Source organism: Spinacia oleracea, chromosome 1 (assembly GCF_020520425.1).
Source record: "Spinacia oleracea cultivar Varoflay chromosome 1, BTI_SOV_V1, whole genome shotgun sequence".
In the NCBI taxonomy this organism is placed as follows: Eukaryota; Viridiplantae; Streptophyta; class Magnoliopsida; order Caryophyllales; family Amaranthaceae; genus Spinacia; species Spinacia oleracea.
The window spans coordinates 130,929,249-130,944,739 of record NC_079487.1 but is presented as its reverse complement, the minus strand read 5'-3'; the positions used below and the strand labels follow the sequence as shown (position 1 = coordinate 130,944,739).

The following is a 15,491-nucleotide window of genomic DNA, read 5'->3' as shown; positions in this document are numbered from 1 at the left end:
TGGGCTTGGGCCGGGCCCGAGCCTTATTTTAAAATTTTCGGCCCGTCACGACCCGACACAGAACTATGTGGGCCTGGCGTGGGCTCGGCACGAAGCCCGACCCGGCCCGGCCCACAGCCATCTTCACCCCAACTTGTTCAAAAGGACATGGTCCCTACAGTACTTACTTATTAAAATATCTACCCTAACTCCACTTCTTTTATTCTTTTTAAGACCCGTGCCCAACCAAATGTATCTCTTTAAAAAATACTCCGTACGGAGGGAGTAATACGTACATTGTTAGATCAAGCTACTGTTTAAGTGTAATGCTAGTTGGTTATATTCCGCCACCTAACAATTTCTATATTTGCTATAAAAAATACCAATTTAATTAACTATGTATAAACTTACCTAAAATCTTTCCATAATCTAATTGAAAACTTAGACTAAGCCGACTTTTAAGTCATAATAAATTAGCTAGCAACTTTAAAATGGCTACTTGCCTTTTCTACTTGAAGCTAGTTTTGTACGCATTTGGCTTCAATTGAGGTCAATCTGTCATCATTTTATTACAGAACTCGTCATTCTCCACAGGTCAGTCAAAAACCTCTAATGGTCTAAGTTAATGTTTTCCAGCAAAATACTCCGTATATACATATATAAAGACTAAGGTGTCAACAAAATATAATTTAAGGTTGTGTTCCCTTCACTTGATTTTTCCGACTTTTCTAGTTTATGTTATGGTTGTATGTTCTAATTTTTCCTTGTTTGGGTTGGAGGTTTGAATTTTTTTTAGCCTAAACGTTTAACGTAGTGTTTTGATTTTTACTAGTTTGGTCTGATCTGATTTTTTTCCTTCTACCTTTTGACAATTTTGAGTTCTATCATTTGTTGATTTTGCTAATAATACCTCTATTTTCCTTTATACTATATACTGTTTGACTTTCATCCCGATCAACACAAAACTTTAATCAGTAATATCCATAATATATATCGAAGTACTAAATATTGATCATATATACTAATAAATGATGGAAGGAAAATTGCAAAATGAGGATATAAAATGATATATAGTCCATTGGAAGTTGTTTCGTGCCTCATTTATCAATTTCTAAATTCGCCATTGGACATCACCTTCCAAAACTACTTTTGTCCATCCGTGAGCATGTGCAAGTGCAACCATCCATGCAATTATGTAAAGCTGGAATATGGAGCTAGGTGAAGCTTTATCAATTTTTAGGGTTTCTTTACCTTTCAATATACTACGTAGGTTACTAATAATTATTCTTATTCACCGTAACTTGTACTACTTTTTTCGTATCTTTTTGTTCTTTACGTTTTTATTGGGAGTCCTAAAATGTTCTTTACATTTCCTTTTATATTATCACATAAATGCTTTAATATTCTATCAAAATTTGTGTCAAATAATTATTTTAACCAATTAAATTTATTGGGTCATTTAATCTCTCACACTTTCCCAATGGGACATTAAATAATTCATATTTTTCCAATATCAGAATTTTGATAAAAGTGAAAACATTATAAATAAACGTAATTTTTCTTATTTAAATAAAAAAATAGAGGAATCTCAATGTACATTAATTAATCGTTTAAACGCGTGTAAAATACCAAAACATAAGGAACAAAAAGAGACAAATGGAGTAGTAATTAAGTGTGTGGTGGCACTAATTGAGATCAATCATCATTTCGAAAGAACTCGCGCGATCGTCATTCTCCATATGTAAGCATGATCTTCTAACCATACTTTAAAATAATATGGGCAAAGCATCTATTCCAAAAACAAAATTGAGGTCTACAAATAAAAACATTACATTAACTCTGTTACTTTGGTTTTATGCACTACTAATTTACTATTCAATTATACTAAAAACGGAAGTTTAGTAACTGATTAATCGTATTATAAGAAGACGCGCGTCTCTGCTTATGTATTGATAGACACTTTGCCATGACATTATTTATTTTTTGGTGCAAATGAGTCACAAGGGCGGGGATATGCAGGATCATCTGGAATCGGAATGGAAGCTCTAACCAACTGAGCTATTCATCACTCTCACATTATTAATTTATTTAGTTGCTTGTTGATTCACTTATTAAGTTATTATAAAACCCCCAACACTCATAGAGTTAACCAAACCACTTCCTTCTCTTACTTGAAATCCATAAACCACAAATTTATTTCATAAGCTCCACTAAACCATTCACTAATTAATGGAGGCACCAACTTGGGCCGCCTACGCAGTTGCATTGCTAGCGGCGATAACACTAGTACAACTTACTAACCACCTCTTGCTTCGCCGTAAACTTAACCTACCACCGGGCCCAAAACCATGGCCCATTATAGGGAACTTCAATCTTATTGGGCCCCTTCCTCACCACTCAATCGACAAGCTCTCTAAGAAATATGGGCCTATAATGATGCTCAAATATGGGTCAGTACCCGTGTTAGTGGGCTCATCGGTGGAAATGGCAAAATGTTTCCTTAAAACAAATGATGTAATCTTTGCCGGCAGGCCTCAAAATGCTGCCGGAAAGTACACAACATATAACTACTCCGATATTACATGGTGCCAATACGGTCCATATTGGCGCCAAGCGAGAAAAATATGCTTAATGGAGCTCTTTAACGTTAAAAGACTCGAATCATACGAGTACATACGTGTAGAAGAACTTAATTCCGTCTTAAAAGGTTTATATAACATAAACGGAGAATCCACACGGTTAAAAGATCACTTATTTACTTTGAACCTAAATGTGATTAGTAGGATGGTGTTAGGGAAAAAGTACTTGGAAAAAAACGACGACGAAAAGTCGGTTGTAACAATAGAGGAATTCAAGGTAATGCTTGATGAGTTGTTCTTGTTGAATGGGGTGTTGAATCTTGGAGATTGGATCCCTTGTATTAAGTACCTTGATGTTCAAGGTTATGTAAAGAGGATGAAGATTTTGGCTAAGAAGTTTGATAAGTTTTTGGAACATGTTTTGGATGAACATAATGCTAGAAGGGAAAAGGAGAAGGATGATTGGGTGGCTAAAGATATGGTGGATGTGTTATTACAACTTGCTGATGATCCTAATCTTGAAGTTAAGCTTGAGAGAATTGGAGTCAAGGCTTTCTGCCAGGTATTTTTTTGGATCTTTTACCAAATTGACTACTTTTACAATTTTATTTACCAAAATAGCTACTTTTGAATTCTATTTCCCAAACTAGCTACTATTTATTTACCAAAACGACTATTTTGACTTTGGGGCAAAAAAAAAAACAATGAACCGATTTGAGTTTTTTTAGTAGTGAACCGGTTTGGTTTTTTTTAATAGTGAGCCGGTTTGGTTTGAGTTTTTTTTTTTAGAATAGTGAAATGATTTTGTTTTTTAGGGACTCTCGTCCGTATATTTTCTTGGGTTCCTTTTATTTTTCTATACCTAAGTCGATCAAGTTCAATTTTTTCCAATTAACCATCGACATTCATAAACCCTAATGTTTTTCGATTGAAGATTCCAATAGAAAAATTGATAAAAGTATGTAATTTTCTTTCTCTTTGAACATTTAAAGCTTATTATTAATGCATATTATATTTAATTATATTCAATTTTATGGAACTTTGGTTTCATTCTAATAAGAAATCAAAAATTTCTTTGGGTTGAGAAAATTTGAGAATTGTATACTTTGATTGAAAGTTAACGTCTATCATAAGAGAGATTTTAGCTTATGAGGTTGTAAGCCCTTAGATATGTATTTTTTTCTTTATTTTCTAAACTTTGGGTTGGTTTATTGTGTAAGACAATAAAACTTAGTTACAGACCGTAGTATTTGTTTATTTTGCCTAAAACTAATAGGCCTTATTATGATATGTGTGCGATTGGATCAATGTTTATGTTTTCACGGTACTTTATTCTAAGTATAATACGAGTTATTTTTTCTTTAAAATAAAGTAATTATTCTTTAGTTTGTAATTTATGTTTTGGGTTGATTTTATTTGAGTATACTTTGTCTAAAAGTAGCTATTTTGGTATATAAAATAAATGGCAAAAAGAGGGAAAATAGAATGGATCTTTGTTAAATGCTTTGGTTTGATTTTAGTAGCAAAAAGTACTTGTTTTTTAGTCTAAAATAATAATTAAAAAAAAAAAAAACCAAACCAAATCAAACCGGTTCACTATTAAAAAAATCCAAACCGGTTCACTACTAAAAAAAACTCAAACCGTTTCATTATTTATTTATTTTTTGTCTCAAAGTCAAAATAGTCGTTTTGGTAAATAAATAATAGCTAGTTTGGGAAATAGAATTCAAAAGTAGCTATTTTGGTAAATAAAATTGTAAAAGTAGTCATTTTGATAAAAAATCCTATTTTTTTATTCTAATTTTTATGTTTCTAACGTACTTTCTCGACCTGACGTATAATCTTTAAGGGATACAATATTTGAGGGACGGATGGAGTATGTACGAGCTTAATAGTTAATATATTATAATATTATCGATGGTTAGTATGTCTACTTAATTACTTCAACTACTCCCTCAATTCAAGGAATTAAGTACTACGTAACTTATTAAGATATGAACAAAACATTTTTGTTAAAAAGTAATTTAATTAGAATTACGTAGGACCGGTTTGTGGACATGCATAACGTTACATGCAACATGCTTACCTATGTAGCTGTGTTAGTTCGCTATGTAGACATCTTATGCTATTAATTAAATTTGTGACATGCATAAATAAGAGCTTATAAATTGCATACTCCAAAATTCATGATATCATGGTTAAATTTTAGTTTAAAAAATAAGATACTTTAATTATTAAGGTAACTAATTTATTGAACTCTTACCAAAAAAAAAAACTAATTGATTGAAGTTTCCAACCACTTCATCATAGATAGAGTATTTCAAAATAGGATGGATGATAAATGTCGCAAGTTGCGACAACATTTAATTGTCGCAATCTTATGTGTCGGAGCTTAATTGGTACATATAGACGCCACGTAGGCTATGCATCATTAAAATATATTTACTATCAATGCAATATTTTTATTGTGACACAGCTTAAAGGTTGCATGTTGCGATCATTATCATTTTTGTTTCAAATGTCAATGTGTAATATAATTGATTATTATACAAACTATCTAATTATTAACGATATTTTACCCCAAAAATGCATGTGTTTCATCAGGATTTGGTTGCTGGTGGTACGGAGAGTTCAATAATAATCGTAGAGTGGGCAATTTCAGAACTCCTAAGAAAACCAGAAATCTTTGCAAAGGCAACCGAAGAGCTTGACCGCGTAATAGGTAAAAATAGATGGGTTGAAGAGAAAGACATAAAAAACTTACCTTATATCCGCGCAATTGTGAAAGAAACAATGAGATTACACCCTGTTGCACCTATGCTCTCACCTCGTCTGGCACGTGAGCAAGTTCAAATTAAAGGTTATGATATCCCAAAGGGTAGTATTGTACTTGTCAATACTTTTACCATACAAAGAGACCCTAATGTGTATCAAAATCCTGAAGAGTTTTGGCCTGAGAGATTTGTTGGAAATGATATTGATGTCAAAGGTCATAACTTTGAGTTGTTGCCTTTCGGGTCGGGTAGAAGGATGTGCCCGGGTTATAGTCTTGGACTTAAAATTATTGAGTCAAGTTTGGCTAATATTCTTCATGGGTTTGAATGGAAATTGCCTGGTAATATGAAGGTTGAAGATTTAAATATGGACGAGATATGTGGTCTTTCTAACCCAAAGAAGATTCCTCTTACTGCTTGTGCTCAGCCTCGACTTCCTCGTCATATATATCATATGTGATTCGAATATGGGATCATTTTGAGTTTGTGTTAATTAAGCTTGTGCGTTGCTCGGATTTGTAAAAAAAATGTTGTTGTTTTCTTGTCCCTGATAAGAAAGAAGAATAATACTGTGTAATACTTTGAACATTAATCTTTGATCGTGTCATGGTATGAATTATCATTCGGTTTTTTCATGAAATGCCCTCGAGGTTTGAAGAAATTCACCAAATACCCCTGCACTTTTCATAATACACCAAATACCCCTAATTCAAAACTTAATACACCAAATACCCTTGATGACGTCATCAACTCTTAATCAACCCAATTAACATATAATTAACTCAATTAATCCCTAATTAACTCCTATACTCAACCCACCCATTAACAAACCTAATTAACCTATCCAATAACCCAATAACCCACCCATTTATTTTCTCTCTTCCCTCCCTTCTGCCATTAACCACCACCGCCTTCATTGTCAGCTCCCTCCTTCTGCTTCCTTCCTTGTCTCGCAGCTCAGCTCAATCGAAGAAAAACCCGGTCATCCCTCTTCCTCTCTCCTCCCCTTTTTTTCTCCTCTGTATTCCACCGTTTACTGCACCACCGCTCACCGAGAAGTTGGTGCAACAAGGGATGATGTTGAGATTGCTGTTAGCTTCAAATTGGGTCGACACAAGACAAATGGGTAATTTGAAATCCCGCTCACCGATTTTTACTTTTGTTTATCTACCAATTTTTTTTTTTCTAGAATTGAGTTTATTTAATTCTTATAGAAATTAGGGAATTTAATTGGAGAATTGAGGAATCCAATTGGAGAATTGTGAATTTTGATTGGGGAATTTTGAAGGTTCAACATGGAGGAGAGAGAAAGCTTGAACTAACTCCAATGGTGATTCCATGGCAGTGGGGAGAGAAATAGAAGGGAATGGGTGAGATGAGAAACGAGATGGAGATGGGATGGTGGTTGGAGCGAGGTCGGCGGGCAGCAGTAGGCGAGCAATGGTGTCGGGTGGTTTCTATGGTGGATTGGTGGTAATGTGGGAAGGAGAGAGAAGATACAGAGGTGGAAGAAGCAAGTAGGAAAGAAAGAAAAGAGAATAGGAAGAGAAAAAGGAAAAAGACATGTGCTAATTGGAGCTTAACGGGTTAATTATATGTTAATTGGGTTAATTAGGAGTTGATGACGTCATCAAGGGTATTTGGTGTATTAAGTTTTGAATTAGGGGTATTTGGTGTATTATGAAAAGTGCAGGGGTATTTGGTGAATTTCTTTAAACCTCGGGGGCATTTCATGAAAAAACCGATTATCATTTTCATATCAATTGGTAACAGGAAAAGTAGTCTACTGGGCTAATAAGTTAATCATCCTCCCCATTTTCCATCAACATGGAACTAGTTCAAAGTCTTTCAACTCACTTGAGGGTTATATATACTTATTACCTCTGTTTCATAAAGATCTTTATATTTACTACTAGATTAGGTCCCGTGCACGCACGGATATTTAAAAATTATTATTTGACCATCTTTTTTATAAATTTTTTAATTGAATTATTTATCCCTTAAATCTATTGCGTAAATTAATAATCTCGAATGTAATCATTTTATCATATTTTAACTTACTACGTATTATATATTTTATATGTTTAATATGATGATCTGACTAAAATATTTGATATATTTAATATGCTAATTTGACCAAATTATCAAGTAAGAATATTTTCTATTATTGATATGACAGTTTGACTAAAATTTTACCAAAATTTTAATAATGGCATATTCTATAATCCTATATTTTTTTTCCATTCAAACATTTATACAAAAGGAGAGAAAATAAAAAAAGAATAAAATAAATATATCTTTTTAGGAAAGAGTTTTTGGCGGGAAAATTTTCCACCAGTAAGTGACACGTGTCATTCCTGGTATCTCTTTTAATATATAGTAATAGATTTGCACAAATATTAAGACAAAATTAAAAAGTTGGTTGAATATAATAAAATATGGATAAAGTAAGAGAAATGTGTAAAAAGGTGGGTGAGTGTAAGAAAAAAAATTGAATAAAATAAGATAAAATGAGTAGGAAATGATAAATATTGTGGGCTAATAAGGGTAAGATAGTAAATTTAATGTCCAAAAATAGAATAAAGCAAAGCGTAAAAAACATTATGAAACGCACTAAAAAGGAAAATGTAAAGATCTTTTTGAAATAGATGTAGGACTTCGTATATCTTAACGCTATGGTACTAGTTAAGTTAATTAAGGTGTTCTAATGAATCTTAAAAACGACTATATAGGTTAAGTCAACTAATTGAATGTATTAGCTAGCTACTTAGTTGATTAGATTTTGGAAGTATTACCGTCTAACACATATATATATTGAATATCGTGATCTAAGATTTAGACCATTAATTTGTTTTCCAGAGGGTAATGGACCTGTTGAAAAGGAGGACTCGAGTCCTCTATGAGAATTTTTTTTTTTTTGCCGTGAGGTTATTTGTTAAAGGAAATCTAGTCTTGGTCAATCAACTCATACTAGTTTAAAAGCCCATTTGTATATTCAAGGTTTGGGGAAATTTTCACCAAATTATAATTTTGAAATTTCTAAGTTAATTACAACAGTCAAGAACGAAACTCGAGTCAAATTATAAGTTGGTAAAGACAATACAAAGAAACTTACACTTGAAATATTTTGTAAAGTAAAAGAATATGGTATCCATCATCCATGGCATTTTTATTTAACACTATATTTAGTACTCCGTACACTAGTACAGACTCTGTCACATTAAGTTTTCACTAATTATATATTGAATGATTACTACCTAATTAATTACGGAAGGTTTTTTAATGGCTACACAAAATTGGTAGCCATTGTAATTGTTAAAAATCAAGACCCTAGAATTTTGTAGACTTAATCTTGTCCCTTAGATTTTTTGACCAAAAATTTAAGTTAATTATGTTAAAATATTAATCTAGAAAATTCTAGATAATACACTTGTAAAAATCTAGTAGTGAAATGTATATTATGTAAAACAATTCAGAAATATGATTGTACATTATAATGTAGAATAATCTTAGAAAATATTTAGGAGCTAGCCTAGAAAATTCTAGTAATTAAAATGTCTAGAATTATCCTAAGAAAAATCTTGATAAATGAGGGGAGTAGAAGAATCTAGAAATCAGAATACAAACGCTATAAATATGTTGTATTTGCATAAGTTTAGAGGTGATCCAATCAAGAGAGAGCTCCCACACAAAATATGAGAGGTAAAAGGTAGAACCAGAGATTCTACCAAAGAGATAAGTGAGAGACATGAGCTCTCGCAAATATTATTGTACAATTCTTATTAATATAATCAATGATGAAAATGCAATTTTGTTATATTATTCAGGTCTATCAAAATTTTCGCGTGCGTCCTCAAATTTCTATCAAATTCGATTATTTTGATTTCCCTTTAAAAAAAAAACTGCTAAGTGAAATCCAATTATGGCATCATTCAGTGGAAGAAAATGAATTGTGTGACAATCAACTTTCATTTTTAAGGTTGAATTAACCATTCTTCTTTTTAAATCCATGAAGTATTCATAAGCCATGGGCTCATGGTATATAGAACTAGAAGTTATCCAATATAGAGTATAAAAGAAGTAGCATAAATGGGAAAAAAAAAAGAAAAAAAAAACACCTCCATTGGTCTAGTCATGTGTGGATATGGTTCTCTGTAATGTGCCACAAACTCCTTTTCCCACAAAAATTAGAGAGAGATTGGACAGATCATCAATGGATTTCTTTAAAGTAACAGCGCACAACAGAGAATTAGAGAAAAGAAAAGCAGAGGGTAGTATAGTATTTTCCTTTAAAATAAAGTCTTAGTCAATAAAATAGAGGGTGAAGATTTAAAACAAAAAATAAATAGTTCAGATCAAAATATTACAATATTTACAGAATTAGTGTAGCCATTGTAAAATCATCCATTAATTTTTAAGACTCGTACAAAACTTTATATACTTATACACTTAAACTTCTTAATATATATTATGTGGCATGACTTTATTGGATGGGAGATACGTATCTTGGCATACGTGAAATGTTACTCCAACAAAGTTCTGTCTAGAGTTTCTAAATCTAAAACTCATGCACTTACAGACTTATACATGACTTTCTTTATCAAATACCCAAAGATTTCTTGCATGAGATTCTCTCCGAGACTCCCAATAAACACACTCTTAACATTATAAATTGAACTTACGACAAAGTTTCTCCAGCAAAAAAATTTACATTTTTCCATACCTAACTTTTTCACTGTAGAAAAATATTTATGTCGGCTTTAATTATAAATTATACTACGTACTCCATAATAATTTTCTTTTACTCAACTTTCATACTTCGTATCAAATGTATAGGGGTTGGACGGTAGTTCAGTGGAGACAGTACATGAGAGTTAAAAAACATGACTTATACTTGAAAAAGAAACCACGTTGAAAATTGTGAATAAAAAGGGTTACAAAGGTAGAAAAGTTCCTCATAATGTTCAATTAATATATTAAGCACATCTAAGAATTTTCAATAGAACCGAGTCTAATTTCCTGCAAGGAGGATGGACCACTTCACCCCATTGATAACCAAAATAACATTGAAATTTCTGAAACTGAATAATTTTCATATATGGAGTGGAATAACGTGGAAAAGGACCATTGACAATTCCAAACTGACTTACATTATTGAAATTGTCTAGAAATTACATTGCAATATCAATTGCAAATACCAAAAGAGTCAACAAGTCCACATACCAAACTCAACTTTAAGCATTACTAATTCTTTTTCTTTCTTCTTTCTTCCATTATTTCTCCTTATTATTATTATATACACCCCCTTACAATTTTATAGTTAACCCAAGCCACTTCCAACTTCCACTTCTACTTCCCAAAACACAAACCAAAACAAAAAAAAAAAAAAAGTTGTTCCATCACCACCAAAATTCACCAATGGAGCCACCAACTTGGGCCGCCTACGCGGCTGCATGGCTAGCGGCAATAGCCTTACTACTCCTTACCAACCACCTCTGCCGCCGTAAACTCAACCTACCACCAGGGCCAAAACCATGGCCCATCATTGGGAACTTCAATCTTATTGGGTCGCTCCCCCACCGCTCTCTCCATGAACTCTCTAAGAAATATGGGCCTCTAATGATGCTCAAATTCGGGTCAGTCCCTGTATTAGTGGGCTCATCAGTGAAAATGGCAAAACTCTTCCTTAAAACTCACGATGTAGTCTTTGCCGGGAGGCCTAAAACCTCCGCAGGAAAGTACACAACATATAACTACTCTGATATTACATGGTCTCAGTACGGTCCATATTGGCGCCAAGCGCGAAAAATGTGTTTAATGGAGCTTTTTAGCGTAAAGAGGCTCGAATCATACGAGTACATACGTATAGAAGAGCTTAATTCTGTATTAAAAGGCTTATTTAACACTAATGGTGAACCCATTATGTTAAAAGATCACCTCTCAACATTGAGCCTAAATGTGATTAGTAGGATGGTGTTAGGGAAAAGGTACTTAGACAAAAATGAAGAGAAATCGATAATTACACCGGATGAGTTCAAGCTTATGCTCGACGAATTGTTCTTGCTTAATGGGGTGTTTAATCTCGGGGATTGGATCCCTTGTTTAAAGTACATTGATGTTCATGGTTACGTGAAGCGAATGAAGGTTTTGGCTAAGAAGTTTGATAGGTTTATGGAGCATGTTTTGGATGAACATAATGCTAGAAGGGAAAAGGAGAAAGGAGATTGGGTGGCTAAAGATATGGTGGATGTGTTATTACAACTTGCTGATGATCCTAATCTTGAAGTTAAACTTGAGAGAATTGGAGTCAAGGCATTTAGTCAGGTACGTAGTATGTCCTAATCTTACTTTCTTTTTTTATTGTTTAATGACTAGACTTCATTAATTAAACACATTACCAAACGTCTAATTTGTATTATTAGTCTACTTATTTTAATCATTTCTCCTTTGAGATAAGATAGATTACTTAATTTTTATGGTTTCATATGTTAAAGGAGCATGGATGAGATACTCACAATAGTTCGCAATTAATTTGTATCAACTCTTTCCTAGCCTTCAAAATATCTTCACTTCAAGGGGCATGAATTTGCGATAATAATCCTACTTAACTTTTCCAAAAAAAAATTACTTGATTAAGAATATGGTGATTAGGATATTTGAAAGAAAATGTAAGGCGTGTTAAAGATTAGGCTTTCTATAGAAATGGTTTTTGGTGTGCAGAAACTATATTCATTCGGATTATTCTTGTGTGGACCTGGTCCATAATAATATTAGTGTAGACCCAAAATCAATAGTTTTATCTAATACCTTTTTATACTCATAGTGACCTTTATCGCTCTTATAGTAACTATAATAAATTAAACATCTAACCATTTTTTGAAACATAGCAATCCTATATTTTTAAAAGCGAATTGTGACTTAAAATCACATTATTAAGGTACAACATATATCAACGATACTAGTTTGATTTTTGTTTTTTCATAATATTCCTAATAAAATGCCAAAATAAATTGGAAAATTTGGTAATATTAATCCAACCTTTGGCCGATTTTCTTTTATTAATCCCACATACGACATATTTTTTAATAATCCCACCTTTACTACCCAACGAATTTTATTGGGCTTAAATGACCGTTAACCAGTGAAAAAGTCAACAAGATGGTTATGAATTGATGATGATGACTGAATATATCGAGAGAGAGTACTAACACGTAGGGATATATTACCGCCTACAACAAGTTTATTACCTGTTGGGCCCAATAAAAGTCGTTGGGTAGTAAAGATGGGATTATTAAAAAATATGTCGTAGGCGGGGTTAATTAATAAAAGAAAATCGGCCAAAGGTTGGATTAATATTAACAAATTTTCCAAATAAATTAGGAACAACTTGTTGACTTTATTTTTAAGGCATGATCCACAAAATGATAAGAATTGGTGGTATTCTTTGATGTTACTAATGTACGAAAAATGATAAAAATTTTAAAGTACGTGTCTGGTGTCTCCTATTTATTTTAGGCGACTCTAAAAGGGTGACTCGACCCTTAATTAGGGTGTTTTTATAGTAATTACTAATTAATGAGGCAATTGTAAATGAATTACAGGATTTGATTGCTGGAGGTACAGAGAGTTCAGCAGTAACAGTAGAATGGGCAATATCAGAACTCGTAAAAAAGCCAGAAATCATTACAAAGGCAACCGAAGAGCTAGACCGTGTAATAGGAAAAGATCGATGGGTACAAGAAAACGACATACGAAACCTACCTTACATTCGAGCAATAGCAAAAGAAACAATGAGGTTACACCCAGTTGCACCAATGCTCGTACCTCGAATGTCGAGGGAACACGTCAATATCGATGGATATGATATCCCAAAGGGTACTTTAGTACTTGTGAATACATTCACTATACAAAGAGACCCTAATGTGTATGAAAAGTCAGAGGAGTTTTGTCCTGAGAGGTTTATTGAGAAGAATTTTATTGATGTGAAAGGTCATGATTTTGAATTGTTACCATTCGGGTCGGGTAGAAGGATGTGTCCTGGGTATAGTCTTGGTCTTAAAGTTATTGAGTCAAGTTTGGCTAATCTTCTTCATGGGTTTGAATGGAAATTGCCTGATAATATGAAGGTTGAAGATTTGGATATGGACGAGATTTTTGGTCTCTCCAACCCTAAGAAGAATCCTCTTATTGCTTGTGCTGTGCCTAGACTTCCTAAACATTTGTACAATATGTGATCATTATGATTATATTGGAGGTAGTTAAACTAGGATTATGATGTTCTTGTTGACTTAATTATGTCTAATTACATGCTTTGTGTTCCTTATTGTAAGAGACTACCTATCAATAAATAAAGAAATTTCGTTAGATATCTTATATATTGTCTGTTTGTCTCACCAAAAAAAATATATATAATGTCTGTTTGTAACATTTTCAAAACTCAAATTTATATGCGATAAATGTCCCAAAACTTCAAAGGGTTTTAACAATATAAATCTTAATAACGGACATTGTAGATATTTTATTTACGTTGACACCAAAATTCTTAATAGATCTTTTAATAGAGATATGGTGATTAGTTGAAACTTTTTAGGAGTTCGGGTTAATGGTTATGCCCATTTCATTTTCGCTTTAAGAATTCAGTCTAGTATTAGTCCTCTAAAAAGGTGGCCTTTTAATTGGGCCTAGACCCATAATCATTTAATTTTGATTGGGTTATCGTATCCAACAACAGCAGCACAAGATTGGATTATGCCCATTTGAGAGGGCCATTTCTTACATATTTAAGCCCATTGGATTGTAATTGTCATAATTTTCCCTAATTAGTCTAGTGTTGTCCTAATTGTCCCAAATGAAGTTTATGTTTGACTGTTTTGTTGTCAAATAGTGATACATCAATTATATCCTTTCACGTGGAGATCTTGTTAGACTTATATTAGTTATATCAATAAATATTTTAAGATTTTTAGTAAAAGTGACGTGCCAACTGAAAAATAACGCACGAGCTAGGTTCTCGTGACATGAAATTTCCATTACTAATTGAGTGGGGCTAAATATCTCAATTTAACTACACTAGACTGAATTTATTAAAATTCAATCAAATTAAATAATATATTTTGGTGAATTATCAAGGTGTATACCGTCGACAACAGATAAAATAATATCGCTTGCTTATGGACTATTTTGTACTCCGTACTTTGTACAATCTATTAATGAGGCCATTATGACACTTTTTGGCACTTAATTGTAACAATCAACAAAAATAAACTTTCATCGTCCAATCCGAACAATGTAACAAGTAGATTGTGACACATAAACGTCACCAAATTGACCAAAATCGCTCTTTTTCAATCATCCATTGGGTAATATTCTATTGTTCTTCCTTTGGATAGCCATCATTTTTGTTGTTAGTTTGTTACTCTCAAAGCTTACATTTTAGTTTTCACTTTAATGCAGCTTTCATAGTGATGAAAACGAATGTATGATGACATAATTTAATAAGTATTGCAAATTGCAACGATTGGACCTAGTATGATAGTGTCACACACTCACACAGTTTTATATACTGTACGAATTGCAAAATACTTTATTTATATTTTATTTATACGTTAGGAAATACTTCGTACAAATTATGAGACCCTTCTCTAGAGGGTACAAGAGTTGAGGAGTTACGAGCTATTACAAGTGTTGACGAGTTATCAATTCCGAGTAGCTTGTAACTACACTAAGAAATGAGAGATGAAATCAAAAATCAAAAATGGTAATGAAAGAGTTGTTAGTTTGTAACTCACTAAGATAGGTAGGATTTGTCAGTTGGATACGTAATTCAGTATCTGGTTGGCTAGTTTATTTAATGTCACATCTGAGTTTTTTTTCTTTGTACTTTGTTTAATTTCATAAACCAGTCGGAACTTTTAATCTTTAAAGAATCATAAGGTCATAATTAAGATTGATAATGATTTTTACAACATTGTATAACATATCTTGCACAAATTGAAGAGTGCATGTAGCATGCCCCTAGTAACTAAAATCTTCTATTTTGTTAAAATTGTTAGTTATCGGTATTACTACAAAGAAAATGAAATCGGATTATTTAATTTAGTTCAATTTGGATTAATTTTTAAATTTAATGCAGCTTTCAAAGTGATGAAAAGGAATGTTT

General features: G+C 32.6%; 2 protein-coding genes across 2 annotated transcripts; both read left to right on the top strand.

Moving 5' to 3' along the window:
- Window positions 1–2,106: 2,106 nt before the first annotated feature.
- On the top strand, window positions 2,107–5,954 carry LOC110802863 (trimethyltridecatetraene synthase-like). The gene is made up of 2 exons (XM_022008324.2): window positions 2,107–3,120; window positions 5,163–5,954. The coding sequence occupies exons 1-2, from the start codon at window positions 2,209–2,211 to the stop codon at window positions 5,790–5,792; spliced, it is 1,542 nt and encodes a 513-aa protein (XP_021864016.2). The 5' UTR covers window positions 2,107–2,208; the 3' UTR covers window positions 5,793–5,954.
- Window positions 5,955–10,634: 4,680 nt separating this feature from the next.
- Window positions 10,635–13,710, top strand: LOC110803966 (trimethyltridecatetraene synthase). The gene is made up of 2 exons (XM_022009518.2): window positions 10,635–11,656; window positions 12,934–13,710. The coding sequence occupies exons 1-2, from the start codon at window positions 10,751–10,753 to the stop codon at window positions 13,564–13,566; spliced, it is 1,539 nt and encodes a 512-aa protein (XP_021865210.1). The 5' UTR covers window positions 10,635–10,750; the 3' UTR covers window positions 13,567–13,710.
- Window positions 13,711–15,491: the final 1,781 nt, after the last annotated feature.